Source organism: Neofelis nebulosa, chromosome 1 (genome assembly GCF_028018385.1).
Source record: "Neofelis nebulosa isolate mNeoNeb1 chromosome 1, mNeoNeb1.pri, whole genome shotgun sequence".
NCBI classification, from domain to species: Eukaryota; Metazoa; Chordata; class Mammalia; order Carnivora; family Felidae; genus Neofelis; species Neofelis nebulosa.
Window position 1 is genome coordinate 102,576,799 of NC_080782.1, and position 16,320 is coordinate 102,593,118.

Consider the following 16,320-nt stretch of genomic DNA (forward strand, 5'->3'; position numbering starts at 1 on the left):
TCTCTACTAGTGTCACCATCTGGTTCCAATGAAGTTAGCCTATGTTATCACTCAAACTCATCGTTTGCTTCTCTGCACTTTGCAGCACATTATACATAACAGGAAACAGATTTACACGGGGTCTATTTTAAATAAATGTTCTATCAGTCAACTTCAAAGATTCTCTAAGTCAAAAGAAAAAAGCTTCCCTATTTATCAGAAAAGTTTCCTTACCTTAAGAAGGATAATATCTATATCTGAGTACTTCATGCCATTCACTAACACAGGAATCAATCTATAAAGAGAGAAATTCATGAAACAAAGAACTAAAGATTTCCTAAGAATTTTTAAGCAACCTTAATGACCTTTTGTATACTAGTAATACCGAAGAGCCAACCATCCCTGCCAGTACTGTCTTAGGGCATATTCTGTGATGTCTGCCCTTTTCAAATGACAAGTATTCCTCATTTATATCCCAGGCCTTTTACATACTCATGCATGGGATCTGCTGGATGGAATCTTAGGATAAGGTAGCTTATCAATAGTGGTTAGAAAAAGAACGAGACACCAAAATAAATTATAGTATAGTTAAAATGAAACAAAAACGTGTAAGAACACATATAGCATTTGAGTTGCCATTTAAGTTAAAAGTAATGAGATTAACTATGTAATTACTTGTATAAAGAGACTATCTAGGAAAGATATACAAGAAAATGGTATCTTTGGAGAAGAAGCTGAACAGACTAAAAAGGGATAAAATTAATCATTTATTTCTAAATAGTGTGACATTTTCACAATGAGCCTACATTATTTGTACTTCTTTTAATAAAAGAGAGGATAATGTTCAGAATGTTGAACATACTAAGTCTAAAATAAGTTATCCAAAAGAAATAATGCAAAAAAAAGAAAAAAAGACATGAGGTAGGCTCAGTGCGATAAGTGTCTGACTGTTGGTTTCGGCTCAGGTCATGATCTCATGGTTCATGACTTGGAGCCCTGAATGGGGCTCTGCATTGACAGCACAGAGCCTGCTTGGCATTCTTCCCCCTCCCCTCCCTTTACCCCAGCCCTCCCCCATTTGTGCACATATGGTCTCTCTCAAAGTAAAAAAAAACTTAGGGGCACTTGTGTGGCTCAGCCGGTTGTGTTCAACTTCGGCTCGGGTCACGATCTCATGGTTCATGAGTTCAAAAGCCCCGCGGTTGGGCTCTGTGCTGGCAGCTCAGATCCTGGAGCCTGCTTTGGATTCTGTGTATCCCTCTCTCTCTGCCCCCACCCCCTGCTCTCACTCTCTGTCTCTCTCAAAAGTAAACATTAAAAATAAATAAACTTAAAAAAAAAAGAGCTCTACCAAGAAGATCATAGCCTTTGATAAAAAAGTTAGGAAATTTTAAGAAATTAACCCAAATTTCCAATACGAAAATAGTTTAATCAGGATATCATATCCAATCTAAAGTATTAATGTACTTATTAAATCAGAACCAAGATGTTTGTAAATATGGGATCCCAGGTATGTAAGAATAGTTAAAAAATTATCAAAAAACGTCATAAAAAGGTCAAAACACTACAGTTCCTTTGTAGCTATGAGAATTTTAAGCTTTGATAGGTTTCTTAAGCTTTGATGATTTCCTTTCTCAGTGGCCCATTACACACTTAAGAGTCTACTGAGGATAAAAGGTTATGAGAACACTTTGGAAACATTAAAAAAGTCCACAGTTCTCTGCTTCTGAATTCTACCTTTAATAGTTCTGGGTGGCTTGGGAAGTGTGAATAGCCAAAAGAAACTCATACTCATGACTACCAGCTGTGGGACTTATTAGTAAGCACTTTCCTTATAATCTAGTGAAAAAGATATTATGATCTCCTTTTTACAGATGAGTCAGCTAAGGCTCAGAGATGTTACATTATTTCCACAAGGTCATTAATTTTAAGTAATGGGAGAGTCAGAATTCAAAACCAGTTTGGCGTGACTCCAAAAATAATTTTGTTTCCCTACAACAGATCTAAGAAATTCTCACTCTCTACAATAATGTCTTAGGCCTCTGTAGAGGCCTTACTTCAAAGAGTTACATCATCTGACACCAATTAAATAAACATGTGCACAACTAATTTTGGGTACAACTCTACCATCAATGAGATAATTTTGTAAGCCCTCATTAACTAAAGGAATAATAATAGGGAAAAGAAAGCAGTAAGATTCAAAATTTCCTAGACAGGTAGAAAAAATATGGGCCAGCCACACTTTCATGTTTAAATCCTTTCAAATTCTAAAATACAGATTAATATCAATTTAACATTACAGCTAATATAACACAGCTATATAAAATTTATAACAAATAAAACCCTATTTTATAAGCTACAGGCATTTTGCAGAGACAGATCCATTTGGATCACCAACAATTAAGTCATCTCTGTCAATAATTTGGGGGAAGTGGGGAGACAGATGGCAGACTGTGAAATAACATGAGGTGAGGTAAAGAAGTAAGGACAGTGAGCCTCATCTGTTCTTCTGAATCATTTTTAAGACGGAAAAAATTCAAGTTATGGAGAAAGAAGAGAAAGAAAGTTCAAGCAGAGAAAAGTATATATTCGGTGGAACGAGGTACCTGAAGAAAAAATTATGCTGTCCAAGACCACTCACGTGAAAATATATCTTTAAGTTTTGGGGCAAGATGAAGGGTCACTTGTTTTCCCTATAAAGCAGAAGTGCTCAGAATGAATGAAGAGAATTCAGAAGAGTGATAAAGGTTTGAATGGCTGCTCTACTGAATGGAAGATAAAAAGTGACCTGGAATAAGAAAAATTGGCAGTGTGAAGAGGCCACTTGACATCGAAAACCATGCATTTCTACAACCATCAATCCTGGTGGTGTGACTTCCCAAAAGCATTTGACAGGAAGCAAAGACAGTTTATTAATCCAAAGCAGGGGAGATGCAGGGTAGCTAGAAGTTTATGGTCAATATAGTTGATTTGTGAATCATGATGTCTGTGCCAGAGAAAGACAGAATGAAAAGATATGCAGGCAATAAGGGACTGATAAAGCTGGATAAGCAAATCAAATTGGAAAGTGAGATATGGACATTAACTGTGACCATGTAGCAATATGGCGTTTGTCTGAAGAATTCCCATCTTTCAAGGAGACCACTATTTTTAGATCTAATTATTAAGGAGCCTTCTCCTGAAGCCTCATGTAGCCCGAAAAAAGAGTATTTTTCTTTTTTAGAAAAAAAATTAAGCACTATGCCCAACATGGGGATTGAACTCATGATCCTGAATCAAGAGTCCCATGTTCTACTGACTGAGACAGCCAGGCACCCCAGTAAAGAAATTTTTTCTTTTTAATGTTTTTATTTATTTTTGAGACAGAGAGAGACAGAGCAGGGGAGGGGCAGGGAGAGAGGGAGACACAGAATCTGAAGCAGGCTCCAGGCTCTGAGCTGTCAGCACAGAGCCCGATGCAGGGCCCGAACTCACGGACTGTGAGATCATGACCTGAGCTGAAGTTGGACGCTTAACCAACTGAGCCACACAGGTGCCCCAAGAGAGAATTTTTAATGCAGTATCACGGAAAGGCAACGACGTCAATACCAACAATGAATGTTTACTGAGTCCTTAAATACGTACTTAGCATTACTTGCTTTACATAGATTAATCCAAACAGTGCCAGGAGGTACTAATATTAATGTAGAAGAATAAAGATGGGAAAAGCCAAAATAACTGGGAATAAAAAATGAAATGAGGGGCACCTGGATGCCTCAGTCAGTTAAGCATTCCACTGGTGATTTCAGCTCAGGTCATGATCTCACAATTTGAGTTCAAGCCCTATGTTGGGCTCTGCACTGACAGTGTGGAGCCTGCTTGGGATTCTCTCTCCTTGTCTCTCTGTGCGCCAACCACCACCCCCCCCTCCGCCGGCTCACTCACACATGCACCCACTCACTCTCAAAATAAATAAACATTAAAAAAAAAATGAAGAATTGCTCTGCCAGATAAGAAAATATATCATCAAATATTCAGTAATCAAAAGAGAGTAATATTGGTTAAAACAAAAGAAAAAAAAAAAAAGGAACAGATTTTACAAAGCCCAGAAACACATAAAAGAATTTACTGTCATCCCTTGACACTCTGGTGCTTTCTATACGAGTTCATAACAACACAGTTCTCATTACATATACAATTTTTACTCCTAAGCAAACATTTTTTGCTCATAATAAACATGGGGCTGATGAACAGTGCTAGGAAAAACTAGTGCTTTTATTATGTTTCCTATTTCAGCATCAGATCAGTGTGGTTATTCTCCAGTCCTCAAAATGCATTTTTACGATGAAAAATAAAAGTAGCCTTGTTTTATATAAATATGGTTCCCAAACCAATGGTTCGGAAGATATATGTATCAAACCCAGTTATGGCTGCCTTAGGTTATTTAAGGTCTGCAACAATCAGCATAGAAAAAAAGATTAAGTTCTGCTCCTTTAGCCTGATACCAAGTTCTTCCTTGCTTTAAGGATGTTTAGGTTTTATTAGTGTAATAACCAAGTTGGAGCATGAAGTTATAATTGCTTATTAACAATACTTCCTAATGTTATAGCTTGGGTTTTCATGATAGAATTTCTTCAGTCTTTGTATGAATTAATGTCTGCTTATATAACACACAAAAAAAAAGTTTTATTTATTTTTGAGGGAGAGAGAGAGCTGGGGATGGACAGAGAGAGAATTCCAAGCAGGCTCTGTACTGTCAGCAGGTAGCCTGATGTGGGGCTTCAACCCACCAACTGTGAGATGATGACCTGAGCTGAAATCAACAATCAGATGCTTAACTGACTGAGGCACCCGTTTACATGACTTTTTGAATTATATGGTCCTACAGTAAGAACTAAGCACATCATAAAAGTGGCATCACAAGTTAAGGAGAAAGAAAAGTTAATTATCTGGATTTCCTAAAGGAGGAAAATCCATTTAGCACACCACCTCGCACTTTACTCCCTAATAAACTCCAGACTGACTAGAATAAAACATAGGTACAACTGCTGCTTTCTTGGTGGAAAAAGAATGCGACAGATATGAAAATGAGAACATCCAAGTAACATAAATATCTGGAAAAAAAAAAAATTAACCCACCGATACCATAACATTCTAAAAAAAGTGGTTTTGTTTTGCTCATCCAGATGACTAAGATTACAGAAATGGTAATGGCCAGCAGAAGGTTGACAGGATGGGATGCTGGTGGTGGCTTATAAATTGGTGTAACTTCACTACAGAATAATTTGTGGAGTATTTACGATCCTTTGACTTTGGTAAACATCACTTGTAAGAATTCTACCTGAAAGAGATAACCACTTATGGACAAAGAAAAGATGCTGACTCCAGGATTACTTGTAATTTTTAAAAAAGGGCAGGGGTGCCTCGGTGGCTCAGTTGGTTAAGCATCTAACTCTTGATCTCGGCTCAGGTCATGATCTCATGGTTCTGGAGTTAGAGCTGACAGCATGAAGCCTGCAGGAGATGCTTTCTCTCTCTCCCTTTCTGCCCCTCTCTTGCTTGTACTCTCTCTCAAAACAAATAAATAAAACATTTAAAAAAAAGGCAAATGTAAATATTCAACAATAGAAGGGTCGAATATAAAACAGTATGCACACCATGATGGAATAGTATTCAAAGCTTAAAAACTGAGAAGAGGAAACTGCACAATACACAACTGAAAACAGCAAACCACAAAACAGTATAATCAAAATTTTAAGTACTGAAGAGAGCTAGATGCCATGTGAAGTGCTTTTACATAGTATCAAATTTAATTCTCCCCAAACATTCTGAATAAATGTTATTTGGCATATGGCACTAACATACACAAAAAATTTTTCAAAAGAAAGTTAAACACTACTTTTATTTTTATTCAAAAAAAAATTTTTTTTTCAATGTTTTCTAAATTTATTTTTGAAGAGAAACAGCATGAGTGGATAAGGGTCAGAGAGAGGGAGAGACAGAATCTGAAGCAGGCTCCAGGCTCTGAGCTTTCAGCACAGAGCCTGACGCAGGACTCAAACCTCAAACCGTGAGATCATGACCTGAGCTGAAGTCAGCCGCTCAAATGACTGAGCCACCCAGGCGCCCCAAGCATTACTTTTAAAAGTAATTGACCTCGGGGCACCTGGGTGGCGCAGTCGGTTAAGCGTCCGACTTCAGCCAGGTCACGATCTCGCGGTCCGTGAGTTCGAGCCCCGCGTCAGGCTCTGGGCTGATGGCTCGGAGCCTGGAGCCTGTTTCCGATTCTGTGTCTCCCTCTCTCTCTGCCCCTCCCCCGTTCATGCTCTGTCTCTCTCTGTCCCAAAAATAAATTAAAAACGTTGAAAAAAAAAAAAAATTTAAAAGTAATTGACCTTAACACATGTATGAAATCATTATGTAGCAAAATTAATACAATGTTTTAGGTCAATTATGTCTCAATAAAAATTGGAAAAAAGATTAAAAAAACAACCTGATATAACAGCATTCAGAGTTAGAAATAGGCTTAATAATAGGCTAACCAAAAACCTGATAACATCACAACTGCCGGAAAATTACTTTTGAGGAGAAAACCCCACCCAAGTCCAGTCAAATTAACAGGATTAAAGGGAAAAAAAAAAGAAAAAAAGGAAAGAAAGAAACGTGCCACAAATTATCCACAATTAAGATTATGATTTAGAATAAACCACTCACATGTAATTAAAACAAAAAAACAACCCCAAAAACCGCTTCTTGAAAAATCTCTTTAGTTATAATCGGCAGTTATACCAAGTAAAATTAAGTCTAACTCATTTAGAATTTCATTCCCTAACGGCAGAAGAATGCAATCTAAAAATGCAAAAACGAGGACTCACTGTTAAATATAAGAACAAGGTAGCATTCAGCAGAATGAACACTTACTTAGGAAGATGCCTTACGAGTACATCCTTGCATATCGGTTGCTCAGCCAAAGTGAGCCAGAATTCACAGGCTTCCAAAGCCACATTTTCATCCTGATCTTGCGTCCTCTGGAGCATGTACTACAAACAAAGCATTAGTATTAATCAGTTTAAATCACACAATTAAAATAAACCTTTTTCCAGCAAGCTAATGGTCATCCTCTGCTGTGGCCTTGAACTAGTGATTCTCAACCTAGGCTTTGGGTTTTTAAAAGTTTCTGAGTCAATTCTAAAATGCAGCCAAACTGAAGAACCACTGGTATAGAATGTTGCTTAATGAAAAGTGTCCTAAGCATGTCTGGCCTATCTGCTTCTGTACAGGTGTATTTTGGTTTATGAAATGTATTTAACAAACACTGTTTTCTTAGAAACATCAAAATAAGAAAGTCCATTATACCTTTCTTTAAAAGGAAGAATCTTTTTATAACGTAACAACTCAAGCTGTCTTTTGTATTTTCACGAATATAAAGTGACATATACATATTATACAATTACAAAAGTTATTTTTTTTTAATTTGGAAAGAACTAGTGACATTTCTTAGTGCTACTATAATTTATAGTTTCCGAGAGAATAGGTTTATCATGTCCTTTGAACATGCCAAGCCAAATTCATTCTTAATTGTAGGAACATCTGATCATAAAATGTATCCAAATTTTGTGTCTACCCCTCTTTTAAAAAATCTTTTAAAATATGCAAAAACAAAATAAATATGCATTTCCCAATGTATATGGGCATGGAAATGGCGTCAAATGATGGATGAAGCTTTTATACACACTCTCTCCCTGACTGCAACATCTCACAGGGCTAAACATGGCAACGCAAAAGATGTGATAGGCCAACACCTACTACATTCTATACTATGTCCTACTACCAAGCTCAGTATCGCTGAAGAATCGTAGAACTCTACGGTTCTACGCTGGCTTCCCAGCTATGACATGGCTCTAGCAAATGATAAAATAAAGGTCTTTAACTTTCTGGTTAGCTCCAGCTTTCACTAAACTTTCAACTAACTCCACCTGATTCTTCTAAGCACTTCAGAGAGAATAAGTTCATCAGAGAAAATGTACCTTATTCCCATTTAGTGCTGCTACATACCTTTATTTCTACAACGACCCTTCCATACGCTTCAGAAAAGGACTGGCTGTGCACTATCAATGCTAGCCTTTTCCTAACAGGTCTTAGACCCCACCCTTTAAAAAAAAGATTTTCTCTCTCTCTACCATACAAAGGATCTAAATAACATTCTCACACACTTGCCAAGCTATATACTACTCACACACAACTATATCCAATAATATGAAAACTAGGTGCTAGAGTTTGACACTAGCAGTACTGAGTACTGCCCAAACAAGTTATTTTGTTCTAATAATAATTTTACCTTGGTGCTATGTACTACTTCCTTTAAATATGGCTAATTTATGATCAACATACTCAGAATTTCCTAGTAAAATTATTTTAATTGCATAGGGATTGAAAGTCTTAAAAAAAAAAACTATAGCGATTATGTCTTCTCAGAAATTTCACTGTTACCATAAATCACAAGTGGATCAGAATAATTTTACCAGTAATGGGTGGAAAACAAACACTGTAATTCCAAACTCCAATGACATAAGAATGTGCTACTTAATGTACCACAGTTTTAGTGATCACTTAGTCTAACCCATATCTGATAAACACAAATAATTTAAACATTTGTTAGTTATTCTGGTTAAAAGCCATCTATTCCTTTAAATACTTTTCCCTCTCTATACACATCTTAAATCTCATGAGAGAAAAGTCACCATAAAGATAACTTATAATTTTAAGGCCATAACTGGTTTCATTATTCATCCCCAACAAATGTGTTAAATAAATTGTTAAATATATTTGACATTATGCATTTTTATCTCAAGGATTTTCTTGGGGGAAAAATGAGGAGAGTGTCTTTAAGTTGTTTGTATTACCTCAACTATATTATGCATGTGAGGAAGCAGGCGATCCATTCGAACTTCAAGCAACATCACAAGTGCCCGGCACACATTTTTCCGTACCTCTGGTTCTTCATCACCAGCCAATGCAAAGAGGTTCTATTGCATGAGAAATTTTTCTCTTGTTAAGCATTTCAATGTATTAGAAAGGTTTATACATAATAACCAGTCATCTGTAAGTTGGTAACATTTAAAGAAACTCTAAGAAGGTACAAATAAAGATGGAATTAATTGGCCTGAAATATTAGGTTATAAGACAATTAATTAAATGTAGGATGATAATTGTCAAAACCCATGACTTTGGTAAATGACCTAAAGCCATTCTTTTGGAGACAGTATGATTGGTTGTGGGTTTTGTTTTTTTTATGTTTATCTTTGAGAGAGAAAGAGAAAGAGAGAGAGAGAGAGAATGAACATGAGCAGGGGAGGGGCAGAGAGAGGGGGCGACAGAATTTGAAGCAGGTTCCTCGCTGTCAGCGCTAAGCATGACACGGGCCCACACTCAAACCCATGAACCATGAGGTCATGACCTGAACCAAAGTTGGCCACTCAACTGACTGAGCCACCCAGGTACCACTGATTGGGTATGTTTTAAGGTAATTTTAATTTGTGGAATAAAACCATGTCATTAGGACATGGGGCATTCATCTCCCTCACCCAGAAGAAGATAATCTTCAAAATACAATTTATTTTCCTTCAAAATTACGGTCTGTCAAGAGATTATTTCTACCAATCCCAATTCTTAGGGTAGTAACAGGTACAAATTCTCTAAAAGTATCAATAACTGGGAAATGTATGCTGAGTTTCCAACAACTTAACCCCAAACTACTTATTGTTCTCCAAGCCAACTACTGAAAAAATAGTAAAAGTAGCAATCAAGATTATGTTTTCCCAAACAGGTTTGTCACCAAGGTGAGGGGGCAAAAAGCCTGAGTAAACAACAGACTATTTCATTTAGTCTTCTCTAAGATGTTGTTATACAATTTTACAGATAAAGAAGTTTAGAAGTTACATAACTTGCTACCCAGGGGGCATCTGAATTTGGTTTTCATGGAATTTTAAGTCCAGATTCATTTCCTTATACTAATAAGCTGTGTTTTGTAGAGGTTGCAAAGTGGAGATATAAGAAGTAGAAACAGTAACCCTCCCCCATCTCGTTCCTGAATTTTACTTTATCTACACATACACATGAATTATAATAAAAAGATTATTTAAAAAAATTTAATGTGGGGGCGCCTGGATGGCTTAGTCGATTCAAGCATCCCACTCTTGATCTTGACTCAGGCCATCATCTCATGGTTTTCTGAGTTTGAGCCCCACATCGGGCTCTGCGCTGGTGGTGTGGAACCTGTCTGGAATTCTCTCTCTCTGCCCCTCCTCCACTCGTGCTGTGCCACCACCCCCCCACTCAAAATAAATAAACATTAAGAAAACTTCGATGTCCCACAATCTTTAAAAACAAAAAGCCAAAAAACAAAAAAGAAACAAAACCAAAACCAAAACCAAAAACCAGAGAAACATCTCCAAACAGATGAACTTGAAATCTTATTACAACAGATAAAACAATGGAGAAGTTCAAATATCAAATGTGACAGTATGTGAACTACTGATGTAGAATTTTAAAAACTTCGATCTTCGATTTCCCCAAGTCCTGCCTCTGCATCGGATGCTTTGAAACCTCTACAGTTCCTCTTTTCATCAGATAGATATATATTTTACACAGAGAATACTCTGACAGCATTGCTTATAGGTTCAATACACATTCTTCGTTAAATTTAATGTTGTCTTAAGTATGAGAATTTAGCTTTGCCAAGATACGTCTTAGCCACATAATAGTAACCAATACACTTTTCAGTCAATATTGTCGGACTCAGCAGACTAACACCTGCCCCTGATAAAAACAATAATTCAAGAAATAATAGATCTATTTCTTCATTTAGCAAATGGTTATCGAGGGCCTACTATGTGTCAGGTGCTTCCTATGGATGTTGACTGCTCTCGTAGGATGGAGAACTAGTTGAATCTTGTAGGATTATCAAGTAGGAAAGAACTGTTAAAATGGTAATGGAACACTAATGGAAAAGATTTTAAAATATTGGGATGTTCTTGCTCCACTTGCTGAGTATGGTCCTGTGGAATCTTTGTTTTCTGAGGGAATTTAGTATCTTTTATTCTAAATTATATTTCTGTATAAGATATTGGTGTATCTATCCCTGTTCCTGTTTTAAGCTATGAAATAGCTCTGGAATAGCAGGCTCTGTTCCAATTTAGTTATAGCAAGTATCTTTTTAACAATCCAACAAGGTAAATTATTAGCCTCATTTTACAGAGAAGGTAATGGAAAACATGTTAAATAATGTGCCCAAAGTTAGCAGCTGTGGAGCTGAGATTTGAACCCAGGCAGGCTGACGCCAGACTTTGAGATAATCCACTACCTTCTACACCAAACCAGACTGAAAACACCTTGAGGCATAACATTTATTTATGTATCCCTAGCACCAAGCACAATGCCTAATTCACAGGACTCGGCAATATCCACTTAAGACTCGTGTTTTAGTTTCAACTTTTAAATGGCTAGAGGATCCTTATGGCTACTACTCATAGTCTACTGGTAAGATATGTTCAGAAAAAAGCTTGTCAATTTAAGTGATGAGGGAAAAGATGACACCATTTTCCCCTCCTTTCTTATAATTTCCCAACAAAAATTCTAGCAGGATGGCCTCTAAAATTTTTAATAGCTGGAAACGAATGAACTATTAAACTCTGATTTAATGAAAATAAAAGTGAAATGCTTAAGGAACTTTAACAACTTGTTTACAACTGTGGTGATCAAGTGGTAGCAGTTCTGAAAAAATCCTGTTGCTTAGGGTTCATGGCCAGAAAATAATGCTGTTGTTGCCTTTCTGCTTTTATCGAAAAGGTAAAAGGGCCTTTAGAAATACTTGACGAGATTTAAGAGTCAATTTTTTCCATGACACCTCTAATTTTACAATGGAAACCAATGGAAAATGAAGCACCGTCCTTTTAGTCTATGCCTTCAGATTCTTTATCAAGTTAAGATGATTCAAACTCACCAATGTTTCATGTTTCAAATACTGCAAAATAGCTGGGAGACTTAATTTACATTTGGAATTTGAATAGTATATTCAAACAAAAAATGTGATAAAATTTGACAAAATACTCAAGATATTAAACACCCAAATTCCATAATCAATGTTTGTATCATTAAAAAAAAAAATCAGTAATAGAGGAAAAGTGCTTTTATTTTTAGTTAACAAAAATCACAAAGTCTACACTGTATCCAAGTTTAATACTATCAAATAATTTAACATTTTCTAACTTCCCCAAAAGCAAATGGGGGTGGGGGGAAGGGGAGAGAGACAATCTTACCTCAATAAAAGAATCAATGTGCAACATCAGAGCTTGAGTCCTACTGATGATAAACTGATTGACACATGCAACAGCGTGAGACCTAGAAACAAAATTTAACATTTAACACATGCTCACTGCAGCATTTTCTATTTACAGAAGATAGACAAGAACTTAAATACTCCTCCGTAAAAAAAATTATGGTGTATGTAGAGCCATAAATGTATGTATTTATATATATATGGCACACACGAGTATGAATCTTAAGTGAAAAACGCAGGGTGCAGAACATTACATTAGTACTTCTCTGAAAGTGGTGAGACTCAAAAAGGACATGTGCATATTTTTAATAGTGGATACCTCTGAACAGTGGGATGGTGGGCAGAGGCATAATGGATATATATAATGGGTACACATTCCTTTAAAACTAAAGACGTAGTCAACTCAATGCCATAGCAACTCCTAATGGCACTACCTGTAAAAATATACCCATAATCCAATCACTTCTTAACCACCTTCACTTCTTCCCTAGTCCAAGCCATGATTTCCTATGAGGATTACTCCAATAAGATCACATTATACCCTTGTTCAGATTTCTCCAATAAAACACAGTCTATATTTTCTACCAAAGATCAAATGGTAATATTTTAAGATTTGTGGGTCACATAAAACCTCTGTGGCACATTCACCCCCACCCCCAAACATAACCTTTTTAAGTATAAAATCATTCTTAATTCATATGTTATGGCCCGAATTTGGCCCCATGGGTCACAGTTTGCTGACTATTGGCCTAGACATTCCACTACAGTGTGGTTACTCCCTACGTTTCCTAGTATGATGCAAAGTTTTCTTTTTTGGTCAGAGTAAAAGGCTTGTTCCTAACTCTAAAACCTTTATACTTGTTCCCTGTCTTAAATGTCTTTCCCCTTGACCTTTCAAAGATGCGTTACTTTACTTTGTTCAGAGTCTCTACACAAATGTCACCTGTACAGTGAAACTTCTATGTAAAATACCTCTAAGCCCTTACTCTCATTTTTCCACAGTACTTATCATGAAACTATAGTTTTTTTTCTGTCTGCCTCTTCTTCTGATAACCCAAGAGAAAAAGGCGACAGAAGAAGGTACCAGATACCCAATAAACCTATGACAAGATATTCAACATAACCAATGACACAGAAATAACCATCAAGCTCATAATGAAACACAATTTTCTATTTGGCAAAAATTAAAATACATGACAATACTAAATGGAGAATATATGCACCCAGAGAAACTTTTCCTTTGTTAATAGAAAGTATGAATTGATGCAAACGCCCTGGAAAACAGTTTGGGGTTCTTTCCTTGTTATGTACCCAGTGTCTTAGAAATTCCTCCCCAAAGACTTTACATCTTCCTAGAAACTCTTGCAAATAGACAAAAGGAGACAAGCAAATGTTTTCAACAGCACTATCCACACTAGCAAGTACCTGGAAGCCACCCAAAGGCTAAGGGGGAGTTCAAGGGGAAGATCATGAATAAATTGTGTAAACCTCGTATGAGGTACTATATAGTTGTCAAAACAAATGAGCTATAATGACAAAATATGGACGAATCCTAGCAAAATATTAAATTTAAAAAGTCACCAAAGATTAAGTTCAGTAAAATACTATTTATAAAGTTAAAAACACATACAGATATATATATACATTTTTTTACATATCATATATATTTTCAATAATTGTTTTTTAACAATCCAAGGGAAGGGTCAAGTCAGGATTAGATGAGGTTGCTGTCAAGACCTTAGCTTTCATTCTGGGTGGTAGGTTTGAATGCTTATTATTAAAAATAACTAATATGTAACTAAAGACTAAATAAATGCAAGTGGGCGAAGATGAGAAGGTCATGAGCTAAGAATGATAACCCAACTTTGTGTATTTCTGGTAGGATTTATAAAAATCAAGTGGCTCTGATTTTTCAATTGCTTAATGCTGTAATGGATAAAACTATAATCCTTTGCCTCATTCTATATTCTCAAAGTTCAGCAGTTATTTTGAGATGGAAAACCACTTTTAATAGTACATAAAAAATATCAGTTAAACTGTATAAATAAGGTGTTAAACAATAATATAGAATAAAATATAAAGATGAAGCTTAACGCATTGCTAAAATACATAGCAAATACGTTTACCCAAATACATGTTAAAATGAAGAAAAAAATTTAATGGTATGTACAACAGAATCTCAAATGGGTAGTAATGAAGAGTCACTAAACAGAAACATTTCTATATTCCTGAAGTCCACCTAGTCAAGTTTTAAACAAATGTCCACCCACAAAAATGTATTAACATTACAAAACACTGTTATATCTAGTAATGGTATGCCAATTGCCAGGAATATGCTTTTTGGATTTTTCTGTTTTTCTTTCACTTGTTAAGAATTGGGTCACAAAAAAAAGTGACTTTCTTAGGAGTAAAGAAAATATGCAAATAACTATACCTTTTTTCATCACCTTAGTTGAAAGATTAAGAGGAGAAGACTTCCTAGGGAACATGAACTCTAGTTAACTATGTCAGGAAGAGTAAAATGTCATCATTTGTTTGCATGACACTACCATAAATTATCTATTAAGTTTCCACTGTGAGAACACTGTATTAAGTACGACTTAAGATGAAAAGTAATTAAAATTAGATCGAGATAAAGGAAAAAGTAATAAAGAATTTAAGCAAGAAAAAGATTCCTGATTACCCTCTGGTCACATTGTTGAAATGAGAATCCTTCAGAATACAGCTTGGAATCTTGGAATAAACTCCAATGAACATCTAAACAGTTACAGCCTATGCATAAAGTTCATGCAGCTGGATATCCTTGCCTCTGGGATCCTGCACAATTTCTACTTTAAATAGTAATATGGTGTTTGATCATTCTACCTAAAAGCATGAAGCACTGACAATGGGAAACAATAAAAATCAGAGCAACTGACAATCAGAAAAGCACTGACTTTTCCATACTAATGATAAGCAAAAGACAAAAGGAGAAGTAATTGCAGAAAGCAAAAAGCAAAATACAAAAAACACAAAAAAACAAGTAGAGCAGCCTGGGGAACTTTTGGTGAAGTTACAGGAGTCTCACACACCTCAAAAGTGTGAAAGCATCATGATAATTATAGCTCAACAGGACAAGTGATGATAATCAAGTTACTCAAAGGCTAATATTCCAAAATAATATTTCAACAACTATATGCTAGGCACTGCTCAAGGAACTAGGGATATAACAGGAAAACAAAGCAGGCCAAGGTTAACTTGTGGCCAATTGGCCCTACTGATCTGAGTGTACTCAAAAATTCTTCTACCTTCACGCTCAAAGTGTTTTAAATTAAATGTAAAACGCTTAAACTGAAATTACTAAATAATTCAGATGTCGTATTGGAGCAATTTTTACCACAAAGCTGCAAATGACTTGGCAAGATTCATAAGTTAAAACAAAAACAACATGACAACATCCCCAAAACACAATGACTTTCAGCCTTACACAAAGGATCTTTGAAGCATACCATCTAGAAGGTAGAGAACTATCGTATTGGATGAAAATTTCATCAGATAAAGTTCACATTTCATGTGTTTTGCTATGAAAGGAGTACATTTCAACTACTGAAGTTCACCTTTGTGGAATATCAGCATCTTCTGCCAATCACAAAAATATTAGGTAATGGAAAATGAGAGTGGTCAGGCTTAGAGTTTACAAATTAATTTGATACTGGCTACACAGATACCTTATTTTTGGACTACTGTGCTTGAAGAACTGCAAAAACTTGGGGATCATGATGTTGAGAGGACGATCTAAAACATCACTATCTAAAATCTCAGCAGAATCTTCACAGATCTTCTGAAGGGCGCCAAATGCTCCCTGTGAAAGATATTTAAATTATTACAATTAATTAAAAGTGACGCCATTTTATTTTTAATGTTTATTTTTGATATAGAGACAGAGCACAAGTGGAGGGAGGGAGTGCGGGGCAGAGAAAGAGGGAGACACAGAATTCGAAGCAGGCTCTAGGCTCTGAGCTGTCAGCACAGAGCCTGACAGAGGG

At 36.1% G+C, this 16,320-nt stretch overlaps 1 protein-coding gene across 3 annotated transcripts in view; it reads right to left on the bottom strand.

Moving 5' to 3' along the window:
* TNPO1 (transportin 1) overlaps positions 1–16,320 on the bottom strand; it is a 99,076-nt gene that overhangs the window by 28,326 nt on the left and 54,430 nt on the right. For all 3 annotated transcript variants that reach the window (XR_009261782.1, XM_058729930.1, XM_058729922.1), the window contains exons 6-10: positions 16,003–16,136; positions 12,276–12,357; positions 8,862–8,984; positions 6,880–6,998; positions 214–274 (exon numbers count right to left, since the gene is read on the bottom strand). Coding sequence is in view for 2 of the 3 variants with exons in the window: in XM_058729930.1 (XP_058585913.1) it covers positions 214–274; positions 6,880–6,998; positions 8,862–8,984; positions 12,276–12,357; positions 16,003–16,136 (519 nt within the window). In the remaining variant the exon portion in view is untranslated. The remainder of the gene's footprint in view (positions 1–213; positions 275–6,879; positions 6,999–8,861; positions 8,985–12,275; positions 12,358–16,002; positions 16,137–16,320) is intronic.